The following is a 19,390-nucleotide window of genomic DNA, read 5'->3' on the forward strand; positions in this document are numbered from 1 at the left end:
AGTGATACTGTACTTAAACTCCTTGAATGCAAAACAGAGACGGCAATTTACCTTCCCCCCTGAGGCTATGCAGATTCAAACCTAGTCAAGCTAACGCAAAGAGATTTCCCCCTCCTTCTTCCTTAGCCTTAACCAGATAAAAACTCACAGGTTTTAAAAAGAAAGCTTTATATAAAAAAGAAAGAAGAAAGAAAAAAGACATCAAAATATTCTCTGTATCAAGATGACAATAATACAGGATCAATTGCTTAAAGAAAAAATGAATAAACAGCCTTATTCAAAAAGAGATACAATTTAAACATTCCAGCAAGTACCCACATGTAAATACAAAAAAAAATAACAGCCTATTGTTTTTTCTACCTTTGTGCTTACAGCTTTGAAACTGAAGATTAGAAGCTTGAAGATAGATAGACCCCTCTCATAGCTGAGAGCCAGACAAACGACACAGACCCAAACATTACCTCGCTCAGCTTTGAAAAAGCCTGTTGCCTGGTTCGTTCTCTTTGTTAACCCTTTACAGCTGAAAGAAACATTAATCCTTAGCTATCTAGTTATGACACAGCCCCATGAAAATCACCGGATTGTCTTAAAAATCATGAGATTTTTAAACCACAGTGTTGTGATTCCTTTGATTTGCCTTTTGATGTTTGAGGCTTTAGGCTTTGAGTTTTCAAGCTTTTCTCTGCAGCCACGAAGGCTAGAAACTAACTCTGCATAAGAACCTCAGCTTTCATTAAAAAATACCAAACACCAAATATCATGAGACTTGTGATAAATTGGTGAGAGTTGGCAGAACTGCACGGTAGCGCCTACAGACCTCACTTACAGACAGGGTAAGCTAATGTGATAGATGCTGCTTCATGCATATAACAAAAAGACAGTGCCTGCCCAGTTGAGCTTGTGTGTCTGAGAGAGAGGGCCAGTGAGATCTTTCCACGTATTTTCAGTCTCTATTCAGTGTGGTTTTTTTCTTCAATATTAAAACATTTTTGAGGTTTTTCCTGCATTGGTTCTTGTCCACCATACTTTTAGACTCTGATGCCCAGGCTCTTCTTCCCAGCTGCTCTGGCATTAGATGCCAGGAGAGAGATGGGCTGGAATGGGATGAGGGAGAAGCTCAGTGGAGAGGGTGTGTCCGGGGCGCAGAGCAGCAATGGACGCAGTCACCGTCTATGTGAAAAAGAAGCAAAGGGGTTTAGGTTAAATCGGGGTGAAAACGAGATCTGGGGCACATGGTCGAATGGGGGCAGCTGGGCCAAGCCTCCTGCCTTTGTTCATGGACAGAGGGGCTGGCTCCTGTGCTCCAGGGGGCTGGTGCAGCAGGGCCAGCACCACCCCCATAGGGACCCAGGGTTTGCTTTGGGTGGTTACAGTATGGCCCCTGCAGGATGCTCTTGGGCGTCTCTGCTGGGGCCCCAACATTTGCGCATGTCCCTTTAAATCAGACATCGCGAGATTTGACAGGTCTCGAAGGGGGCTGCTGAAAATCTCTTGCCTCTGCTGTCATGGCCGCCGCACGGTCTGCCCACGTGACCCACGCGCCGCTGCGCTGAAGTCGCACGGCGAGTCTGTCCTCCTGTGTTCGGGGAGGGCACCTGGAGGTCAAAGGGGAAGGGTCATCAAGATGGCTGCTCCCGCGTAGCGTGCCCTGCTGCTGTATAGCAGCTTGTGACGTCCCGGCTGAGCGGGGCGTATCGGGCTCTGCTGGGTCAATGGCTCCGGCTCCGCTGCTCCTCGCTGGGAGGCGGGCCTGGCCGAGGCTCCTGGGACCCCAGAGGGAGCTGCTGGTGCAGGGACTTCAGGGGTCTCGGAGGGGGTCGGTGGGGTCCCAGGTAGGTCAGAGGGGGCTGCAGGGGCCCCAGGAGGGGTTATTGGGGCCCCAGAAGGGGCTGCAGGTGCTGGGGCCCCAGGGGGGGTTATTGGGGCCCCAGAAGGGGCTGCAGGTGCTGGGGCCCCCGAGGGGGCTGCTGCTGCTGCAAGGTCTCTCCAGAGGCTTTGCCAAGGTAGCCAAGACCCGGAGCAGCAGAGAAGTGAGAGAAGCTGAGGACTCTGCCCCAGTTTTTCAGTATGTGGGGGAGAGGTCCAAGCGGAGGGAGAGGGTGTTTGTCTGGGGTTTCTGTCATGCTGGGGCCCTCGGGATCCCCAGCTTCGTTAAGCCTGATGCAGGCTGGAAAAAGCGCCGGAGGATACAGCCCACACCCTACCGCCTGGACACAGCTGAGAAGGTGAGTGATAAGAGCTGGGAGGCTCATTAAGTATTATTGGAAGGACGCTTTGGGGTGGAGATGCGTCCAAGTCAACATGTTCAGAGCCTAACTTCCCCCATGATCACAGATGTTTTGTCTTGATTGTTTGGCTTAGCTCATTATAGCAGGAGGGACCAGCTGCAAAATTAGCACCGCAGGCTTTGGCCTAATCATTTTGTTTGTTCCTGCCCCTGATTTTTTTTTTTTCTTCAGGGGGATTTATTTTAAAGTAGGAGTAAAACCTTTTCTCTGGTGATGAGGATATTTTCTGTGTTTTAGTGAGACATAATTGCTATGGTCAAAGGACTGTTAATGCTAGCTCAGTGTAACAGGACTCTAAGCCAGTTTGAATGAAAGCGATAAGGTCTGAGGTTTTACATGTCATGTTGAAAAATGTAGCTCAACATTCATTATAAGAAAGTGATTTTAAAAACTTACTTAAAATGGTAAAGTCAGTGGATGTATTGTATCTCAGTGAATCAGACTTGGCAGTGTCTGGCCTAAAATATGAAGCTTTTGGGGGTTAATTTAACAGTTTTAACTTTAATTCCATTGTTATAGTTGTAGCTGAGTCAATATACTTAAGGAGAGTTTGTGTCATACCTATCATTGTTTGTTGTTTGCACTGTGATAGTAGTTAGAGGCTCCCATCAGGAATGTGATTCCATTCTTCTTGGACTTGTGGAAACACACATGATGGTAGTGCCTCATGGAGTTTGTACACTGTCTAGAGAGCTTTAGCATGTTATATAGTCTATTGCCAGAGCCATAACAGAGACACGGGAAATGGCAGTGCTAGAGAGCTCAGGGTTTCCTTTAACCCCCCAGAAGAAAAGTATCCGCATAGTCAGTTGCTTTTTTGTACCTTTGCACTTGTACGAAATTAGAAACCCATCTTAAAGAAGTTGTTGTTGTTTAAATTCATTCATCTCCTTTAGCCTAATGCTTGTTGGCTTGCACTCTGCCCAAGGAGGGCTTAAATATATGTAAATGGTTTTTTAGTCTTTATTTTTATTTTTAAATCCAACTACTTACTAGTTTAGAAAACAAAATCCTGTTAGTTTCTGCTATTCAAATTGTGCTTCAGTGGAAGAGTTTTGCTGTTCTGTGTCCTGCTTTTCATTCTTTTGTTTGCATGACTGATGCTCCACCAAGTGTTCCAAGACTGGACTACAGGGGTTGCTGCGTTTGTGAATTTAGGTATATTGATAGAGCTCTAGTTTTATCAAGATGAACAGCTTTTTGGTCTTAACTCTAGCCTGGGCTGTCCAGAATCTGGCAGTCGTCATTACTTCCTAGAGTATTAAACTTGCGCCTGAGTACTGTGTCCATACAGTGCTATTACTGAAGCATAAAAAAAAAGTTGAGAAATAATTTTCATCCTCGATTTTATTCAGAAAAGAAGCAAGAAGAATCGGGTCAGCAGTGCATAGTCTCTCTTAGTCTGGACTACTTTGGGGTTGTCTCGTACATTCCACAGACATGATGATGATTTACCAAAACTTTTACATGTACTGCTTAGGTCATGTCTAGACTACAGCTGTCACAGTGGCAGAGCTATGGTGGTGCAGCTGTGCCACAATAGAACTGTAGTATAGATGCTTCCCATGGTCATGGAAGGGTTTTTTACCCATCAATGTAGTTAATCCACCTCTCCAAGAGGTGGTAGCGAAGGGCTTGTCTACACTGGCAATTTAAAACGCTGCAACTTTCTTGCTCAGGGGTGTGAATGCCCCCCCCCCTCCCCCGAGCGAAGCAAGATTCAGCGCTGATGTAGACAGGGCATCAGCGCTTGGAGCTAGGCCTCTCATGAAGGTGGTTTGTTTTTTTTCCAAGTGCTGCTAGTGTAGACTGGCCCTAAGATGATTGGAAAAATTATTCGGTTGATGTAGCTGTGTCTACACTGTGAGTTAGGTCATCCTAACTACAATGATCAGGGTGAGAAATTTTTCACAGTCCAATGCCACATAGCTAGGCTGATATAATTTTTAAGCTTAGATCAGGCTGTGTCTTTAACAACGAACAGTACTATTGGACTAGTTGCTAAAATGAACAAGTCTTTAGAATAGTGATTCTCAAACTTTTTTACTGGTGACCCCTTTCACATACCAACCCTCTGAGTGTGGACCCCCACCCCCTTATAAATAAAAATCCTTTTTTATATATTTAACACTATTATAAATGCTGGAGGCGAAGCGGGGCTTCGGGTGGAGCCTGACAGCTCATGACCCCCCCCCCCCACGTAATAACCTCATGACCCCTGAGGGGTCCCGACCCCTGGTTTGAGAACCCTTGGTTTAGAAGCTTGTCTAGCAGTGGTTTGAGTTTTATTCTTAAACCCCAACAGCATAAGGACTATTGATAACCCTCTGGTAAGGGCTGTCCCCAGAAGACTCCTTTGCCATGAGTTGGGGGCAGTGGTCTAAATAAACATGGATTCTGAGTTTATAAAATCAAATTAGCTTCAGTTTTCCAAAGCAGATTTATAACTAAATGTTTTGTTTTGTTCTTAAAGATATCCTCTGCAGCATGTGGCTATGGCTTCACGCTAATATCCTCAAAAACCACTGACATTACCAAAGTTTGGGGCATGGGGCTGAACAAGGATTCTCAGCTTGGCTTTCAGAGAAGCAGGAAGGATCGAAGTAAGCATCTCGGCTCTTGTGGGGATTTGAGGGGTCATAAATAAGCTATCGGAAAACTTGCAGATGTTTCTAGAAGTCTAAATCCCAAGGGAGTTGGGTTACCTTTAAGAAAGAGTGACCTAGGCATTTCCTGAGGGTGGAGAGCTAGCGGGGATGGGGAGGAGACTATGATTTGAGTTGCAGTGTTGGTGGCTGCGAGGGTGTGTTAGAGTTCTGTCATGTAAAGAATTTAGTTCTGTCCATGGAGTGGTTTTATAAATGAATTTTGTATTTGTAGTGTACCAGTCCAGACCCATTTTGGGCAAACCCATCAGCTAGGAAAATGTCTTTGCTACCACACATTAGGCACACATCTGGTGGTTATCGCCAGGGTGGTTGTAGATGCTGGAAGTGGTGCTGTTTTTCCGTGTCATGTCATGTTTTAACATTATTGGGCATCCAATCCGAACAAATCATACGGGCCTTAACTCAGGGAAACATAGTTTACTGTTGCCCTAAATTGGCAGGCAGCTTCTAAATACAATTGAGAATGCCACTATGTACTCAAAATAGTACTGCTTTGGAAGGCTTGGTAAATATTTAGCCCCAGATGATATATTGTGTGCACGTTTCTCATACTTTTTTTGCCTTTCGTTAAAGGAAAAGTCTAGTCATATGACAGTATGAGCTTGTCGTTATTTGGAGAATGGTCTGATGTGACAAAAGCTTTATCTTTCTGCTGTCTTTATTAAATTATGCAGACAAGACCCCCTGCTCCCTAATTATAAAACATATTTTTGATGATGTCTGCCTGGCCAGAGATGAAAGTCTAAAGCACACATGGTACAACTGTATACAATGACAGTACGTGTAAACTTCTTATATAACAGTAAAGACTCTTAATAGAAGAGCTGAAGAATGTCTTGTATGAATATATCGTGTGAGTAACACAGTATAACCGTGTACTCTTATGTAACCCATACATGTGACTATTGGCTACTGAATGTCTAATGTAACACCCCTTCCTGTAATATTTACTCACAAAAATAGTCACAGTAATTTGCAGATAGTTGAAACATGTTAACTTCCTCTCAGAATCTGTGTGGAGTATGTTCAGTACTCTCTTGCTACACTCGTCACTGTCACAGTTGCATGCATTGGAGCACATGAAATCATCCCTGTGGCCTTTGCACCTCCTTGTTGCACAGGTACTCTCACAGCTACACTGCCCAAAAGTAAGGATGGCTTCTGGTGCAGGTGGCAGCACCATCATTTTAGGAACAAGATGTCCTGGGCTAGTTATCAGTCATCCATTGTTGATGCGACACATGAAGATATTGTACTGTTGCATGAGCCTGACTGATAATTTGCACATTTCAGGTGCAGCCTGAAGGAACCATTGTTGGTGGCAGTTTCTCACTGGTTTTGTTCTTAGCAAACAACTCATAGTGCACATTATGCAGAGATGCTTGCTTCTTACCACTGTAAAATAAAAACACCAGTGAGACGTAGGCTGCTGACTGAAAAAGCTGCAGTTACCTACCTTCAAATCTTGCTAGTGCTACTGAGCAAAGGCTACTTGATTCAGCTACTGCTTAGTTAATATATATAGGTATATCTGCATATATCTCTCTCTCATAGAGCTGGAAGGAACCCTGGAAGGTCGAGTCCAGTCCCTTGCCTTCACTAGCAGGACCAAGTACTGGTTTTTGCCCCAGATCCCTGAGTGGCCCCCTCAGGGGATTGAACTCACAATCCTGGGTTTAGCAGGCCAATGCTCAAACCACTGAAATATTCTTCCACCCTTCATTAACTCTCTGGTTACATCAGGTCTGTCCATGCCCTGAATTGAGAGTAGTGGTCCTAATGTATAAATCACCAACAGGCAGAGATTCGGTTCCCTTCTAGAATGTTGCATCATCTTTGAGGAGTGATCAGGTCTGAGTGTTTCTGCCCAGAGTAGGCAATGGGAGCAGGCAGATAAATGACAGCATGCAGGTGGGTTACTGAAACACTGCAGCTGATATTTCATGCTTGTTCTTGGGGTGGAAGGAAATCACTTTTGCACAAAGCGAGGGGAAAATTATCAGTGTGCACAATGAATGTATCTTACTAGCCTTCCCCTGAGCTGGCCAACCCATAGCTGCAACTCCACTAATCCAGACATTAGTAGATTTTCAGTGTGGTTTTACAAAGTGGTGCTCCTGTGAGCAAGACAGGGAACGCCAACAGGTGCCAGAGCCACACACAGGCTGCAGTAGCATTGCTGTTTAAGGGTAAACTTTCCAAGTGTGCCAAAGTTCGTAGAGTCAGATTGGCTTGGAAATTTGTATGTTAGTAGAAGGTCTTGGGTACCATTTGTGGTGTAAATTTAAGGTCATGGTTAAGGGACTTCTGAGATCCAGCTCCCTCCCTTTTTTGTATCAGCAAATTTTGCCACCTCAGTTTACCCGCTTTACCAGATCATTGATGAAAATATTGAATAGGACTGGTCCCAGTACAGACCCCTAGGGGATGCCACTATTTACTCCTCTCCATTCTGAGAGCTGACCATTTATTCCTGTGCTTTGTTTCCTATCTTTTAGCCAGTTACTGATCTGTGAGAGGACCTTTCCTCTTATCCTATGAGCCTCATGCCTGAGCCCCAGCATGATTCTCAAACCATTGTGCTGCTTATCTTCCCTGGGGGCTCAATTGGGTAGGCACCTAATACCACACAAGGCAGTTGGGGAGGCCAGGGCTCCTTTATAATGTTTAGGTTAACGGTTAGTGTATTCACCTGGGATCTGGCAGAGCCTGGGCCAGTTTCCTCTCCTGGCCTCAGGAGGAGCTGGGATTTGAACAGCCATCTGTCACTTCTTCTTAGATCAGTGTCCTCAGCGGAGGTGCCACTGCCTCCTCACTTTTATTCTTTGGTTAGGGCATTCACCTTGGGGTGGGGGTGAGTCTGCTTTGATTCCCCAGTCTACCAACTGAGAAGGGATGTGAACTGGGATCTGCTATCTTGCAAGTGCATGCCCTGAGTGCTGAACTAAGGGGTCTTGTGATGTGGGTTGCTCTTCTTCTCTTATTCAGTTCCCCTTCTGCCTGCCTGGTGGGATGTCAACAGTCATCTCCTAAGTTCTGGGCTAGGTGGGGTCCTGGTGTGGGGCTCCCTCAGGCTTTCCTCTTGAAGCTGTTCCACTTTAATTAGCAATTAATTGGTCCAAATAAAGAATAAATGCTGAGCTGTCCCCTATAGTGCAGAGGTCTGGTTACTAAGCTGTGCTGCTGGGGATGGAGTGATCCTTAGTGCAGTAATGAGGGCACTCACTTGACAGATGCCTATTCAAATCTCTTCTCTTCAGGCACGTGGGGCAATTACACCAGCCTTGCCCACAGCCTGGCTGAGTATCCAAACTGCCAAGCTACAGGTTTCACAGGAGGCCTCTGCCTCCTTTCCCCTCTCTCTAAGCTGGTTTGGGGGGCATTAGGCTGGTACCTAAAAGTCTGTGTATTTTTTTTTTTTTTTTTTTTAAAACACCACGGTCTAGGCACCTAACTCACTTAACTCCATCTTCAAATGCTTCCAGGCATGTTTGAGCTTTTTCTAAGATGGGTCTCTTCTCATCTTCTGGGAAAACATCATTGTTCATGGAATCGTCAAGTGCCCTCCCTTTCATTGGTTCGCTGCCTCATTCATAAGTTTGGGGATTCTAATGTTAGTTATATGCTTTCCCTTTTAGAGCATGGCTGATGACTGAAGCACCCCAGTCTGAGGTCTCGCAGTTAGGAATCTTTCTCTTGATATTCAGCCTAAATTTCCCTTTAACTTCATCCCATTACTTCTAGTTATGCCTCAGTTACCACACTAAATGATTCTTCTCCATCCTGAGTAATTACATCCTTAAATTTTATTAGACTGATATCATCTGTTCCCTGCCCCCCAACCAACTGCAGGGCAAGCCATAAATATTTAGCCCTCTTACTCTTTCCTCTCCAGCTATCTGATCACTTTCGTTGCTCTTCTCTGGGCTTGTGTGCACAACAGAGCCTTTGCTGGTATAGCTTTGCTGACAGAGCCCCCAAGTGGAGGCCAAAAGGTTTTTTTGTGTGTGCGCTGGTCTAGCTACATCTCCCTGAACAATATTCACTAAACCATCAGTAGCACTGTTCTGGTGGCAGGTGTGTCTGCACCATGGGTTTTGCCAGCAAAGTTTTTCCCCCACACTTGTAGCTGACATAACTGTCATGCTGCCTGTAGTGGCTCAAGAGTGGGAGCACCAACCCCAGGGCAGACCGTTAGGAGCCAGGACGCAAGCCCCAGATTTGTTGACTTATATACTTAGATTTCATCAATCAGTTGTCAAGTGTAAACTCCTCAGGCTCTATAACAGCCTTAACTTGGAGTCACAGGCAGTCTCCTTGGTACTCTGATCTATCTTGCCACCCACGTGAGCGTGTCCCTGTGACAGATGGTTCCTTACAGCAAGAGTCACAGCAATATTCAGGTTACTTTCAGTCCCAAAGGACCAGTCACTTACCCCAGGTCACCTGCACCTTAGATCTCACACCAGTGATAACACTTGTAACCAAGCCTATAAAAATTATAAGAAGATTGATTAGATAGATAAGAGAGGGAAATGAGTTATTTACCAAGTGAAACCAGGTGAACATACACACACAAATGAGAAACAGTCACGTTTCAAAAGGTGATAGACGCTTGTACAATAAGCGAGCTCTATATGTCCTTGAGATCTAACCCAGGCTAAGCAGTTCAGGCTCTCTTATGCCTAGACAATCCTTGCCCTCTTTTCCCCCACTCCCTCCCCCCACCAGAGTTGAAGCAGCATAGAGATGCCTAGTTCCTTTTGTTTGGTGTTTTCATTCCTTCCTGCCATGTGCTCTGAGCTGCAAGCTCAGCTGGCAGGAGGAATCCACTTGCATGATTCATGGGGTGAGGGGTAGCTCAGTGGTTTGAGCATTGGCCTGCTAAAGGCAGGGTTGTGAGTTCAATCCTTGAGGGGGCCATTTGAGGATTTAGTTGAGGATAGGTCCTGCTTTGAGCAGGGGGCTGGACTAGATGATCTCCTGAGGTCCCTTCCAACTCTAATAATCTATGATTCTATCTGCATGGGAGGAGAGCAGAACAAGTCTTTTTGTCCTCTTTAACATGGCACAATAGTCTGTCTGGTGTCAATGGACCTTTCCTGTTGGAAGGACATAACATCTTGTGTTGTAGATCAGCACTTCATAGTAATTAATATCTCTCTCCTGTCTGGTGATTTACATAGTCACAGAGGCTTACAAGTATTACCTTACTGTATGGAATATAGATGCTGTAAGTTAGATTAATGCATGCAGCAACTCACAACCATTTTATAAAGCCTAAACACTAAACATGTTTTTGTAGGTATTAGAATGATTTTAACCATATTAACACACAGGTGAGTCAACCTCATTCCAGCTATGTTTGCATCAGTGTTCAATTGAGACATGGGGATTTTGGCATGAGCCGGCACCTCTTTTGGCAGCGTCACGACGTTCATTAGGGGATGTGATTTTTTTATTTTTTTTTAACCACACGTCTGGCTGACCTAGCTTTGTAGTGTAGTTTAAGTGTCAGAACTCCCTCCAGCCTGTCAATATCTTTCTGGTATTTAGATGCTGATGTGGCCGTATTAGAGAGCGATAGAATGGCTACTTCCTGGTGAAACCTGCCTCTGTGTAGGCAGTCTCCTGTATTGCATTTCCTGTTTGCATTGCAACCCCCCTCCAGTTACTAAGATCCAGATTGTTGATACCTACAAAGAGGGTATCTGGCTGTACAAGAGATCCTAGTCAATCAGTGGGATGACTTGTGGCATAAGGTACCTCTACTCAATGTGTGTAAAGATATCGCAGTCTGACATTAACGGAGTCATTTTCCCTCTAGTATAATTTCTTCCTTTGATACATTTGTAAAAGCTCTTCATCTCCCTTTAACCTTTTGCCTAGCACTAATTATATTTTGCATTTTTGCTGCTTTTTTCTTTTCCCGTATGGCCTAAACTAATTGTATATTCTGTTGAGTTACCAACTCTTTCATTTCTAGTACAATATTTAAAAAAACCTTTACATCTTTGATTCCTTGTGAAGCCACATTTGCTGCTGCCTGTTTCTTGCATTCCTTTTTGCTAGAAGAATTTTAACCTGGTGTGCTTTAAGTATGGTGTCATGAGGCTCCCTATTGACCTTCCACACTGACTTTGGATGTTTTCTCCCATTGTGTCGGAGTCACAAAGCCCCCAGTTCAGCAAAGTAATTAAGCACATGCTTAACTTCAAGCTTGTCAGTAATTCATCCAACATGCTTAACTGCTTTGCTGAAATGAAAATTTCAAATTCTTTGAATGTGGCCATCTAAAACCTAATGCCACCAAACTCCTGCATTCTGTGAATTGCTTACTGAGCAGAATCCAGTGCTTGCCATTTCCAATCCTTTCCTATTAGCAATTAGTATGAGAGAGATCCAGGTCACCCCTTCACTCTGGTTTGGATCTTTGCTTTCTGGATCATAAACTGTCTTTTACCTATCATAGGAGCTTGTTTGGCAATGTATGTGTGTTTATAAATACAATCTGCCAGCAAACACACACCAAGTTCAGTTTGTAGAAGTTGTTAATTTCTGATTTGTCTGTTCCTTCTTAAAAGCTAAAGGCTATGAGTATGTCTTGGAACCATCTCCCATTCCATTACCACTGGACACTCCCCAGGAGACTCGGATCTTGCAGGTGTCTTGCGGGAGAGCTCATTCCCTGATCCTGACGGACAAGGAAGGAGGTACAGTATCACTTCCAGTGGTGGCAAGGGACAACAGATTGCTCAAGTCTATACTTTTTTCTTTCCTTAAAAGCTGAACCCACACCTGACTGTATAAATACGGCACACGGAAGTGTGTTTTCAACCCTTAAAGCAGGATTGTTCAGTGGAGGGGAAGTTCTAAGCTTAAATCTTCTTTGCATTCTGCGTTCCATCTGGCACGAGAAGCAGTACAAAAACATCTACAAGTGTTCTAAAATATGGTTTGTTTGTCTAGCCCTGAGGCTTATTAAGTGTAGAGTATTTTGTCTTTTTCAGCTGGATGTATTTTCTAATTCATGTTTTGAACAGCTATGGCATTTTCTTTGTGAAACCTCTAAGTGCTACTTGTCTGGGTAGAACGTTGGATTCATAAATGTAATGAATTAATATGCCTCTATAAAGAGGAACCCCTGTGTTGACTGGCTCTCAACTGTCCTGAGAATTCTTTAGCACACCAACTTCAGCATAATATTTAGCATCCCAGTGCAGCTGTTAATCCGTGGGAGAATTGATCACTTGATTTAGTACTTCTGTTGAAATGCTGATCTTATTTCTAAATCTCCTAGGTAACAGTGGAACGAGCTAGTCAATTATGAAGGAATGGCCACTAGCCTCCAGGTACCAGTATGGTGCATATGACATTACTGCTTAGACATTGTTGCCTGAAATGTCTTGAATCTCTCATATTTAGGTGAACCCTGGTGAGATGGTTCAAGATCATCTGGTGGGTGCATGTTGGGATTTTGCAGGCCATGTTGCAGTTAGGAGCCAACATCTGAGAGAGAATAAATGCTTGGTATTAACTCTCCTAGCTAAATGGAAGTCACATAAATGCAATTGTTATTTTTCAGTCTTCAGCATGGGCAACAATTCCTATGGGCAGTGTGGCCGAAAAGTTACTGAAGGTGAAATTTACAGGTGAGAATACCCCTCCAAATTCATACCCTTAATTTTTTGCATAATAGAATATATCCTATAATTAATTTTTCAATTGGAGCTAAGTGAGGAAAAGTGACTGTGAAAGGACATTGGTCAAGGTTGCCCGGTCCAAAAACTAACCATTCATGCCTGGGAGGTCTAACCCTCCGCTGGGAGTGGGGGTAAAGTCTCACGGGGCCCGAGCACTGTGGGGTCACCATGCTCTCGAGATATAAAACAGGCATAAGCAGCTGGCTTCCTTTTTCCACAGACGTTAGCAAGAAAATACCAAATTACATAAACAGTTCAAGACCAGTGTGATTTGCAGCCAGTTTTCAATCTTTAGCTTCCCAGATGGTGATCGTGCCCAGGTATGTCAGTGTGTGTATATAATCAAAATGGTAGAAACAAGCATTTGATTCTGAACAAGTCCTTTTACAGCACAGTCTGAATCTGCAGCTGGGGAAGGAGCAATAGTAATAGGCACTTAAGTAGGGCTCTCTGGTGTAAAACATGCTATACAGACAGTAATTGTCCAAACACTCCAGTGAGGGAGGGCAGTATCGTTATCCCTCCGTATGTGGACAGGGAGACAGAGCCAAAGGGATTCACTCACTCACAGTCACAGGTGCTGTGGCAGAGCATGGACTGGAACTCAGCAGCTGCTGGCGCCTAATTCTTTGCTTAATACACAAAGTAACATGCTTTCTGTAAACGTAAGGCAGCCTAATCAGTAGTTTAGCTTGCTGTTCTTTGATGCCTTCATGCTGGTAAGTGGTCACTTCCCAACATTAGATGGTAACCATACTTCACGGGTACTTAAAAATTCTGTTCACCAGCTATGACAGAATCCAAATCGACCTTGCCTTGCTTGGCTCCTCAGTTGAGACTATCATTCTCTACTCCTACAGGTCTGTTTTCTTTACTTTATACTCCTTTCCCCAGTGGAGGTTTTTAGTACAGCTTTTCTCCATCCCTACTAATGTAGTGCCAGGTAATGTACTGTGAAAACAGGTAGACTAGTGCTAAGTTAATTTGGAGAGGCGGTATAATCTAGGGACTGGAAGCAGGAGCTCCTGAGAGAAAAGTACCATCTCTACCAAGTAGAACTCCTATTGCTTTAGACTAGTCACTTAAACTAATCTATAAGAAGGGGAAATCATTTCCCTCCCTTCAGAAGATGGAAAGTGCTCTATAGTGTTAAGTGTTCTGAGTACATGGCGAAAGGGAGTCTTCACCAAATGTTTTGCAAAGAGAGTGTCAGGGTTCCTTCCCCACTCTGAACTCTGGGGTACAGATGTGGGGACCTGCATGAAAGACCCCCTAAGCTTATTTTTATCAGCTTAGGTTAAAACTTTCCCAAGGCACAAGTTCTACCTTGTTCTTGAACAGTATGCTGCCACCACCAAGAGATTTAGACAAAGAATCAGGAAAAGGACACTTAGAGTCCTATTTCCCCCAAAATATTCCCCCAAGTTCTGCATTCCCTTTCCTGGGGAAGGCTTGAGAATAATATCCGCACCAATTGGTACAGGTGAACAATAGAACAATGAATCAATCAATTGGATTCTTAAAAGAATAATTTGAATTAAAGAAAAGGTATAAGAATCACCTCTGTAAAATCAGGATGGTAAGTACTTTACAGAATAACAAAAGATTCAGAAACACAGAGGATTTCCCCTCTAGGCAAAACTTTAGAGTTATAAACACAGGGATAAACCTCCCTCTAGCACAGGAAAAATCACAAGCTAAAACAAAAGGTAACGCAACGCATTTCTTTGCTGTTACTTACTATTTCTGCAATACTAGAGGCTTAGTGCAGATATGCTTAAGGAGATGTATTTTCCTGCCCTGGTTCCTTACTGACTCGAAGAGAACAAAACAAAAACCTCCCCCCCCCCCCCCCGATTTGAAAGTATCTTCTCCCCTTATTGGTCTGTTTGGTCAGGTGCCAACCAGGTTATCTGAGCTTCTTAACCCTTTTCAGGGTAAAGAGGGATTTTATGCTACCCATATGTTTGACAGAGAGCAGGCCTCTGGAAGTTTGTTGCAAACCCTTGAAATCTTTACTTTGTTTTACCTTTTCTCTTTCTCTGCTGGTGATGTAGTGAGAGCCATCTAATTCACCAACTGCAAAAGTTTGGTGGCAGGGTTGTGCAGGTAAGAGCCTTTTCTCAATCTAAAACGTGTCTGAGGATGGGGGTTGGTCAACTGATGTTTTCTAAAATGGGAAAGGGGTCGTACTGCTTGATTCTTCATGGCTTCAGCAAGTGCCCACTGCCTAGCTAGTGTGCTTGACTTTGCTGGGTCTGAATACCTGTGAGGACCAGATAGGAGCAGGAAACATGAGACCTTAGTTGATGGGCACCCTCTGCTGCTGAATTTCTTCGGCTGCATTTAAGAGTGTTATCTGTTGTGAGAGGCCTATCCCTGACTATTTCTCAGTCATCTCAGCCTTATCTTTTTTGTGTCTGCTAACTCTCCTTTTACCACCATCAGTTTGCAGCACTTGGGCACTGAGACTTTTCATTTGTCAAGTCCCAAGTCCTATCTGGCGCCTTAACCGTGAGACCATTTTCCCTGTAAATTGCCAACTAGATTCCACATAGTCAGAATCTAGATGAGGATTTCTAGGATTGGGTGAGGCCTAATTAGCGCACACACGATTACCCTGCTATTTCATGCAATTGCAGTCATTACATGCACAAAGTGGTCAGTTCACTTGCACAGCTGGCCATTTGCATGTCCATTTACCTGGATTGCATGTGTGCACTTGGGAAAATTTGCCCCATAAAATCCACCAAGTGACTGCCTAGACAGCAAGGTAACTAATCCAGGCCAGTGGGGTGGGAGAGGACCCCATTATATTTGGCCAAATTTTTCCAAAAATAAGTCCTTTAATGTTAAAAGCCTAAATTCTCACATAGACTCTTAAAAATCACTAGCCAGATTTTCAGGTGTGCTGAGCACCCAGCAGCTCCCTGTGATACTGGTGTCAGCTCTTAGGTGCTCACTGTTCTTGAAAATTTACCCAGTGATTTAGGAGTGACTTTAGGCTTTGCCTTTGGAAATTTGGGCTCTAGCTCAGTGATACTAAGACCTCAGTGGTTCAGGAGCCAAATTAGCTTACCCAATTAATGTGTGAATTAGTTGCTTAATTTACTATAGTACTAGATATTCATATTTAAACAGTATGACAAGGAAATAAAATATTTAGTGTGTGTATGTATAGTATAAGAATTATACATTAGCAAACAAGTTAATAATTTAGTTAAGTTGGTAACTTAATTGGTTAATAATAGTAAAAGCATCCTGATTGGTTAATAATTAAATCACACAGTGTGTTAATGTCATGTGCTGCAAAGAGCGACAGGGGACACATTAAAGAGCCACTTCTGGTTCACAACCCTCAGTCTGAGTATCACTGGAATAGCTCATACCAGTCCCATGACAGGTGTGGGTATTGGGATGGAGTTCCAGAACAGATGTGGAGTGGCAGAGGGACATTGCAGGTTGCTGTAGTTCTTAAGTCAAAGAATCAAATTTCACGGTGTAGCTGACATTACATGAGCCAGAAAATACCGTTCTGGGGGAAGTGTCTTAGCAGTTGCGATGAGAGTTCTCTTCTATCATTCACTGAGGCCATTTTATGATGTTGGGGTATTGCATGCTTGAGCCTCGCTGTTCACTGTGTTGTTTAGAATTCCACAACAGATTAGATTTTCACTTCAGGAGTGCTCACTACAGACAAAAGCCAAAATTCTGCCGTGTTCACCGAGGCCGGTATTGGGGTGGTTTTCACTTTCTTTCTCTCATGTGTTGCTGTTGTATTTGCTCTGGACGGAAGGCCAAAAAATTGGCAAGCTCTGGCTAAAGAGAATAGGCATGTTGAGTACAAGAGGTACACATTCATAGGTCCGCACATGATGTCACAGTGCACTAATTCTCAACATGATCTGACGTAGCTTTTCACTTGCCTGTAGGTCGTCTGTGGGCAGGATCACAGTCTGTTCAGGACTGAGAGAGGCGAGGTTTACTCTTGTGGATGGGGAGCTGATGGACAAACAGGTAGGTCTTTCAGAAAAGTGGAAGCTGAGCTGAAGTTGCTGTGTAATAAATCCAACAAGTACTAGTAAAAGCTTGGAACAGTGTTTGCTCTGCTCAACTGACTGTAAGACAGAATGCCAGATATTTAATAGTGGTAGCAAGCAGAGATAAGGTACATTGCAACTCACCGGTGTTAGAACATGGTTTTGTCTTGCCAGCAAAACCTGTCTGAGAATATTTCTATCTGCAGTGCATAGGTATGGGATTGCTGTATAGTGCTTGAAATAGTCGTAGTGATCCCATCTCAACGTATTGGTGAGCATTGACATGAAACACTTTTTTGTCCTCACAGGCAAGATAAAAATGTTATATATACAGCATATAGACAATACCCTACACGGTCACTGCTTTGTTGAATGAGCTGAGCCTATTCCTTTTTTTTTTTGGGGGGTGAGGGCAGTGGAGCAGCTAGAAGGAAAATTTGAATGTCCTCTAGCCTTGCTAAGTTTTAGGCTATGTTTTGACCTTAAGACTCCCCCCATACCCATGGTGAGACATGAGAAGTGGCAGTGGGGAAGGACTCTAGTTGGGGTGTGGTGGGTGGGTGTCTCCACCAGACCTCGATGTAAGTTGCTTACAGAGTCCTTCCCCTGTTCATGGCATATGAGGGATTCTCCAAGCAAACAAAAAGGTCCTTCTCCTTCTTCTTCTTCCCTAGAGAGGGGGAAAATCTGCTCCTCCTTTTGGTCACCCCCACTTTGTACCTGGTCCCTGCAGTCTCGGGGGGATCAAGATCTGCAACTGTCATCGTCTATGGTAATCTGTCCCCCCAATTACCACCCCTTCCTGTGTCAGACTTTTCCAAGCTGCTTCCCTCCAGGCACCGCAAGCCTCACACATGTCTGCTCAGTGCTGGCTGAGCCCAGAATTGCTCATTAGCCTCTTCTTCACTTGAGTGAGGCTGTTTCCCCTCACAGGGCGGGGTTACCTATCCAGCTGTACATTGCCTTTACCTACTGCTGCTGTCCTTGTTCCAGACTCTTCTCTCCCCCTGCCCAATCCTTCAAGTTGCTGTTCTTGAGTGAGACTTCCTTCCTGGCTGCTTTCGCTGTCCTAGGCAGGGAGCCTTGGCCAAGGTCCTTCTACTGAGAGCTCCTTCTGTCTCTGGGGGCTTCTTCTGAGGCCTTCCTCTGAGTTGCTCATGCTGCCCTCTAAGCTGGGTGGTTCTTCTGTCCCTCCTGTTTGGCTGCATCATGCTGCCTATTGCTTCCTCTTACTGATGTCCCCAGTTTGTGTCATGTCCCCTCTCCCAAACTAGCTTTCCATCTGGCCCCAGGCAGCCTGTCACCATACCAGCCCGCCTCTTCACCTTGCCCCACCTACACTTGTGAAATATGTTGTGACTCACCTGTGTTTGTGAGGGGATAGGAAATGTAACTGGTTTTAGGGACCCCATCTCAGCCTGGGTCTCACCTGGGTTTGAAACAGCATTCGCTAACACATCTGTCTGCACAGGCAAGATAAAACCATGTTCTAACACAGGGGAGGGGTGGTCACAATATGTTTGACAGCTGTGTTTAAACATGGTTCTTTAGGTAGTGTGGATTGTGTCTTAGCCACTTCTGCAGAGCAGGAGCAGACATCTGTTAAGTGGAAGTTGTCAGTTTGTTTGCATCTTTTCATTAGCGTGCGTGCGCGCGCACACAGCCATTAATCACAAGTGGTGTGTGAACAAATTGTTCCACAGCAGGGGGATAGATCCCCTGGGAGCCCTAGATGTGCTGGCATGTGCATTAGCTCAGGAGCCTGCTGAGGTAAATGAGCGCAATGAAGAGCATGATGACCAGTCACATCAAGCCCCAGGAGTTGTCATGTTGAATCACTTTATTTTTGATCCAGATCCTAGTCTCACTCCTGAATTGTCTAGACCCATGCTATCAAGAAAGCTCATTTACTGTTTTCTAGGCAATTGGTCTGTGAGATGTTGTGAGGAATGGGAGTTCTGTGCAGTTAGTATTGTTTCAATGTGCTCAGCCCACGGGACAGGGGAACAGGTGTCTCTTCCACTCAATAGTGACCTGTTGGGTTGATTCAGGATGGAAGTTAATTGACTCTGGTGGGAAACCTGATTGTTTGGTGATAGCAATGAAGGACCTTTAGGGGTGTAAAGTGGGGAGGGGAAGTGGTGAATTGGCGTATGCATGCTTTACATAATCCATTGTATGGTAGCCTCACTGTTTTTAACAGCCACCCCCAAAATACAGGGTGGCACATATCAGTCTGAATTCCAAATGTGAGCAGAGAGATTCCTCTGCCTTAAATCAGAGCTGACAGTCAACAGTCAGAGGGTAGGAATTGGTTAGCTTTGTAGCAGATGGAGGAAGAACTGCTGCAGCATACTTTGCTTTGAATAGTTGCATTAGCTACAGCTGCTGCTAGTTCTCAATGCATGTTTTTGGGTGATAGGCCTTGCCTTGCCTTGCCTTGGATCATGGGTACCAAGGTAAGAAACTAACTAGTCTGCTCAACATGAAAGAAGTCTGTGGGGTGGGTACTAGAATGATTCATATCAGTGCAGTCATAAGAAAAAGGTGACTGGGGGGCTCACCACTGTTTCCTTAAGATGGGTAAAGGGTTGTGGGCCTTTTTTTAAAAATAGCCCTGTTAGCACAAAAGCCTGGGAGATTTTGAGTACTTGCAACTCCCATTGACAATGCAGGTTCTCAGCAGCTGT

General features: G+C 44.4%; 1 protein-coding gene across 4 annotated transcripts in view; it reads left to right on the plus strand.

The window, feature by feature from the left end:
* Positions 1–1,604: 1,604 nt before the first annotated feature.
* Positions 1,605–19,390, plus strand: part of RCC1L (RCC1 like) — a 47,760-nt gene continuing 29,974 nt past the window's right edge. Inside the window, exons 1-7 of one of the 4 annotated variants that reach the window (XM_075073924.1) lie at positions 1,605–1,867; positions 1,911–2,225; positions 4,762–4,891; positions 11,542–11,670; positions 12,543–12,609; positions 14,718–14,769; positions 16,593–16,677. In XM_075073924.1, the coding sequence (XP_074930025.1) occupies positions 4,837–4,891; positions 11,542–11,670; positions 12,543–12,609; positions 14,718–14,769; positions 16,593–16,677 (388 nt within the window). In that variant the 5' untranslated portion in view covers positions 1,605–1,867; positions 1,911–2,225; positions 4,762–4,836. Of the gene's footprint in view, positions 2,226–4,761; positions 4,892–11,541; positions 11,671–12,542; positions 12,610–14,717; positions 14,770–16,592; positions 16,678–19,390 lie in introns of all 4 variants that reach the window. The other 3 variants (XM_032786933.2, XM_032786932.2, XM_032786934.2) reach the window with 3 other exon arrangements.

Source organism: Chelonoidis abingdonii, chromosome 20 (genome assembly GCF_003597395.2).
Source record: "Chelonoidis abingdonii isolate Lonesome George chromosome 20, CheloAbing_2.0, whole genome shotgun sequence".
NCBI classification, from domain to species: domain Eukaryota; kingdom Metazoa; phylum Chordata; order Testudines; family Testudinidae; genus Chelonoidis; species Chelonoidis abingdonii.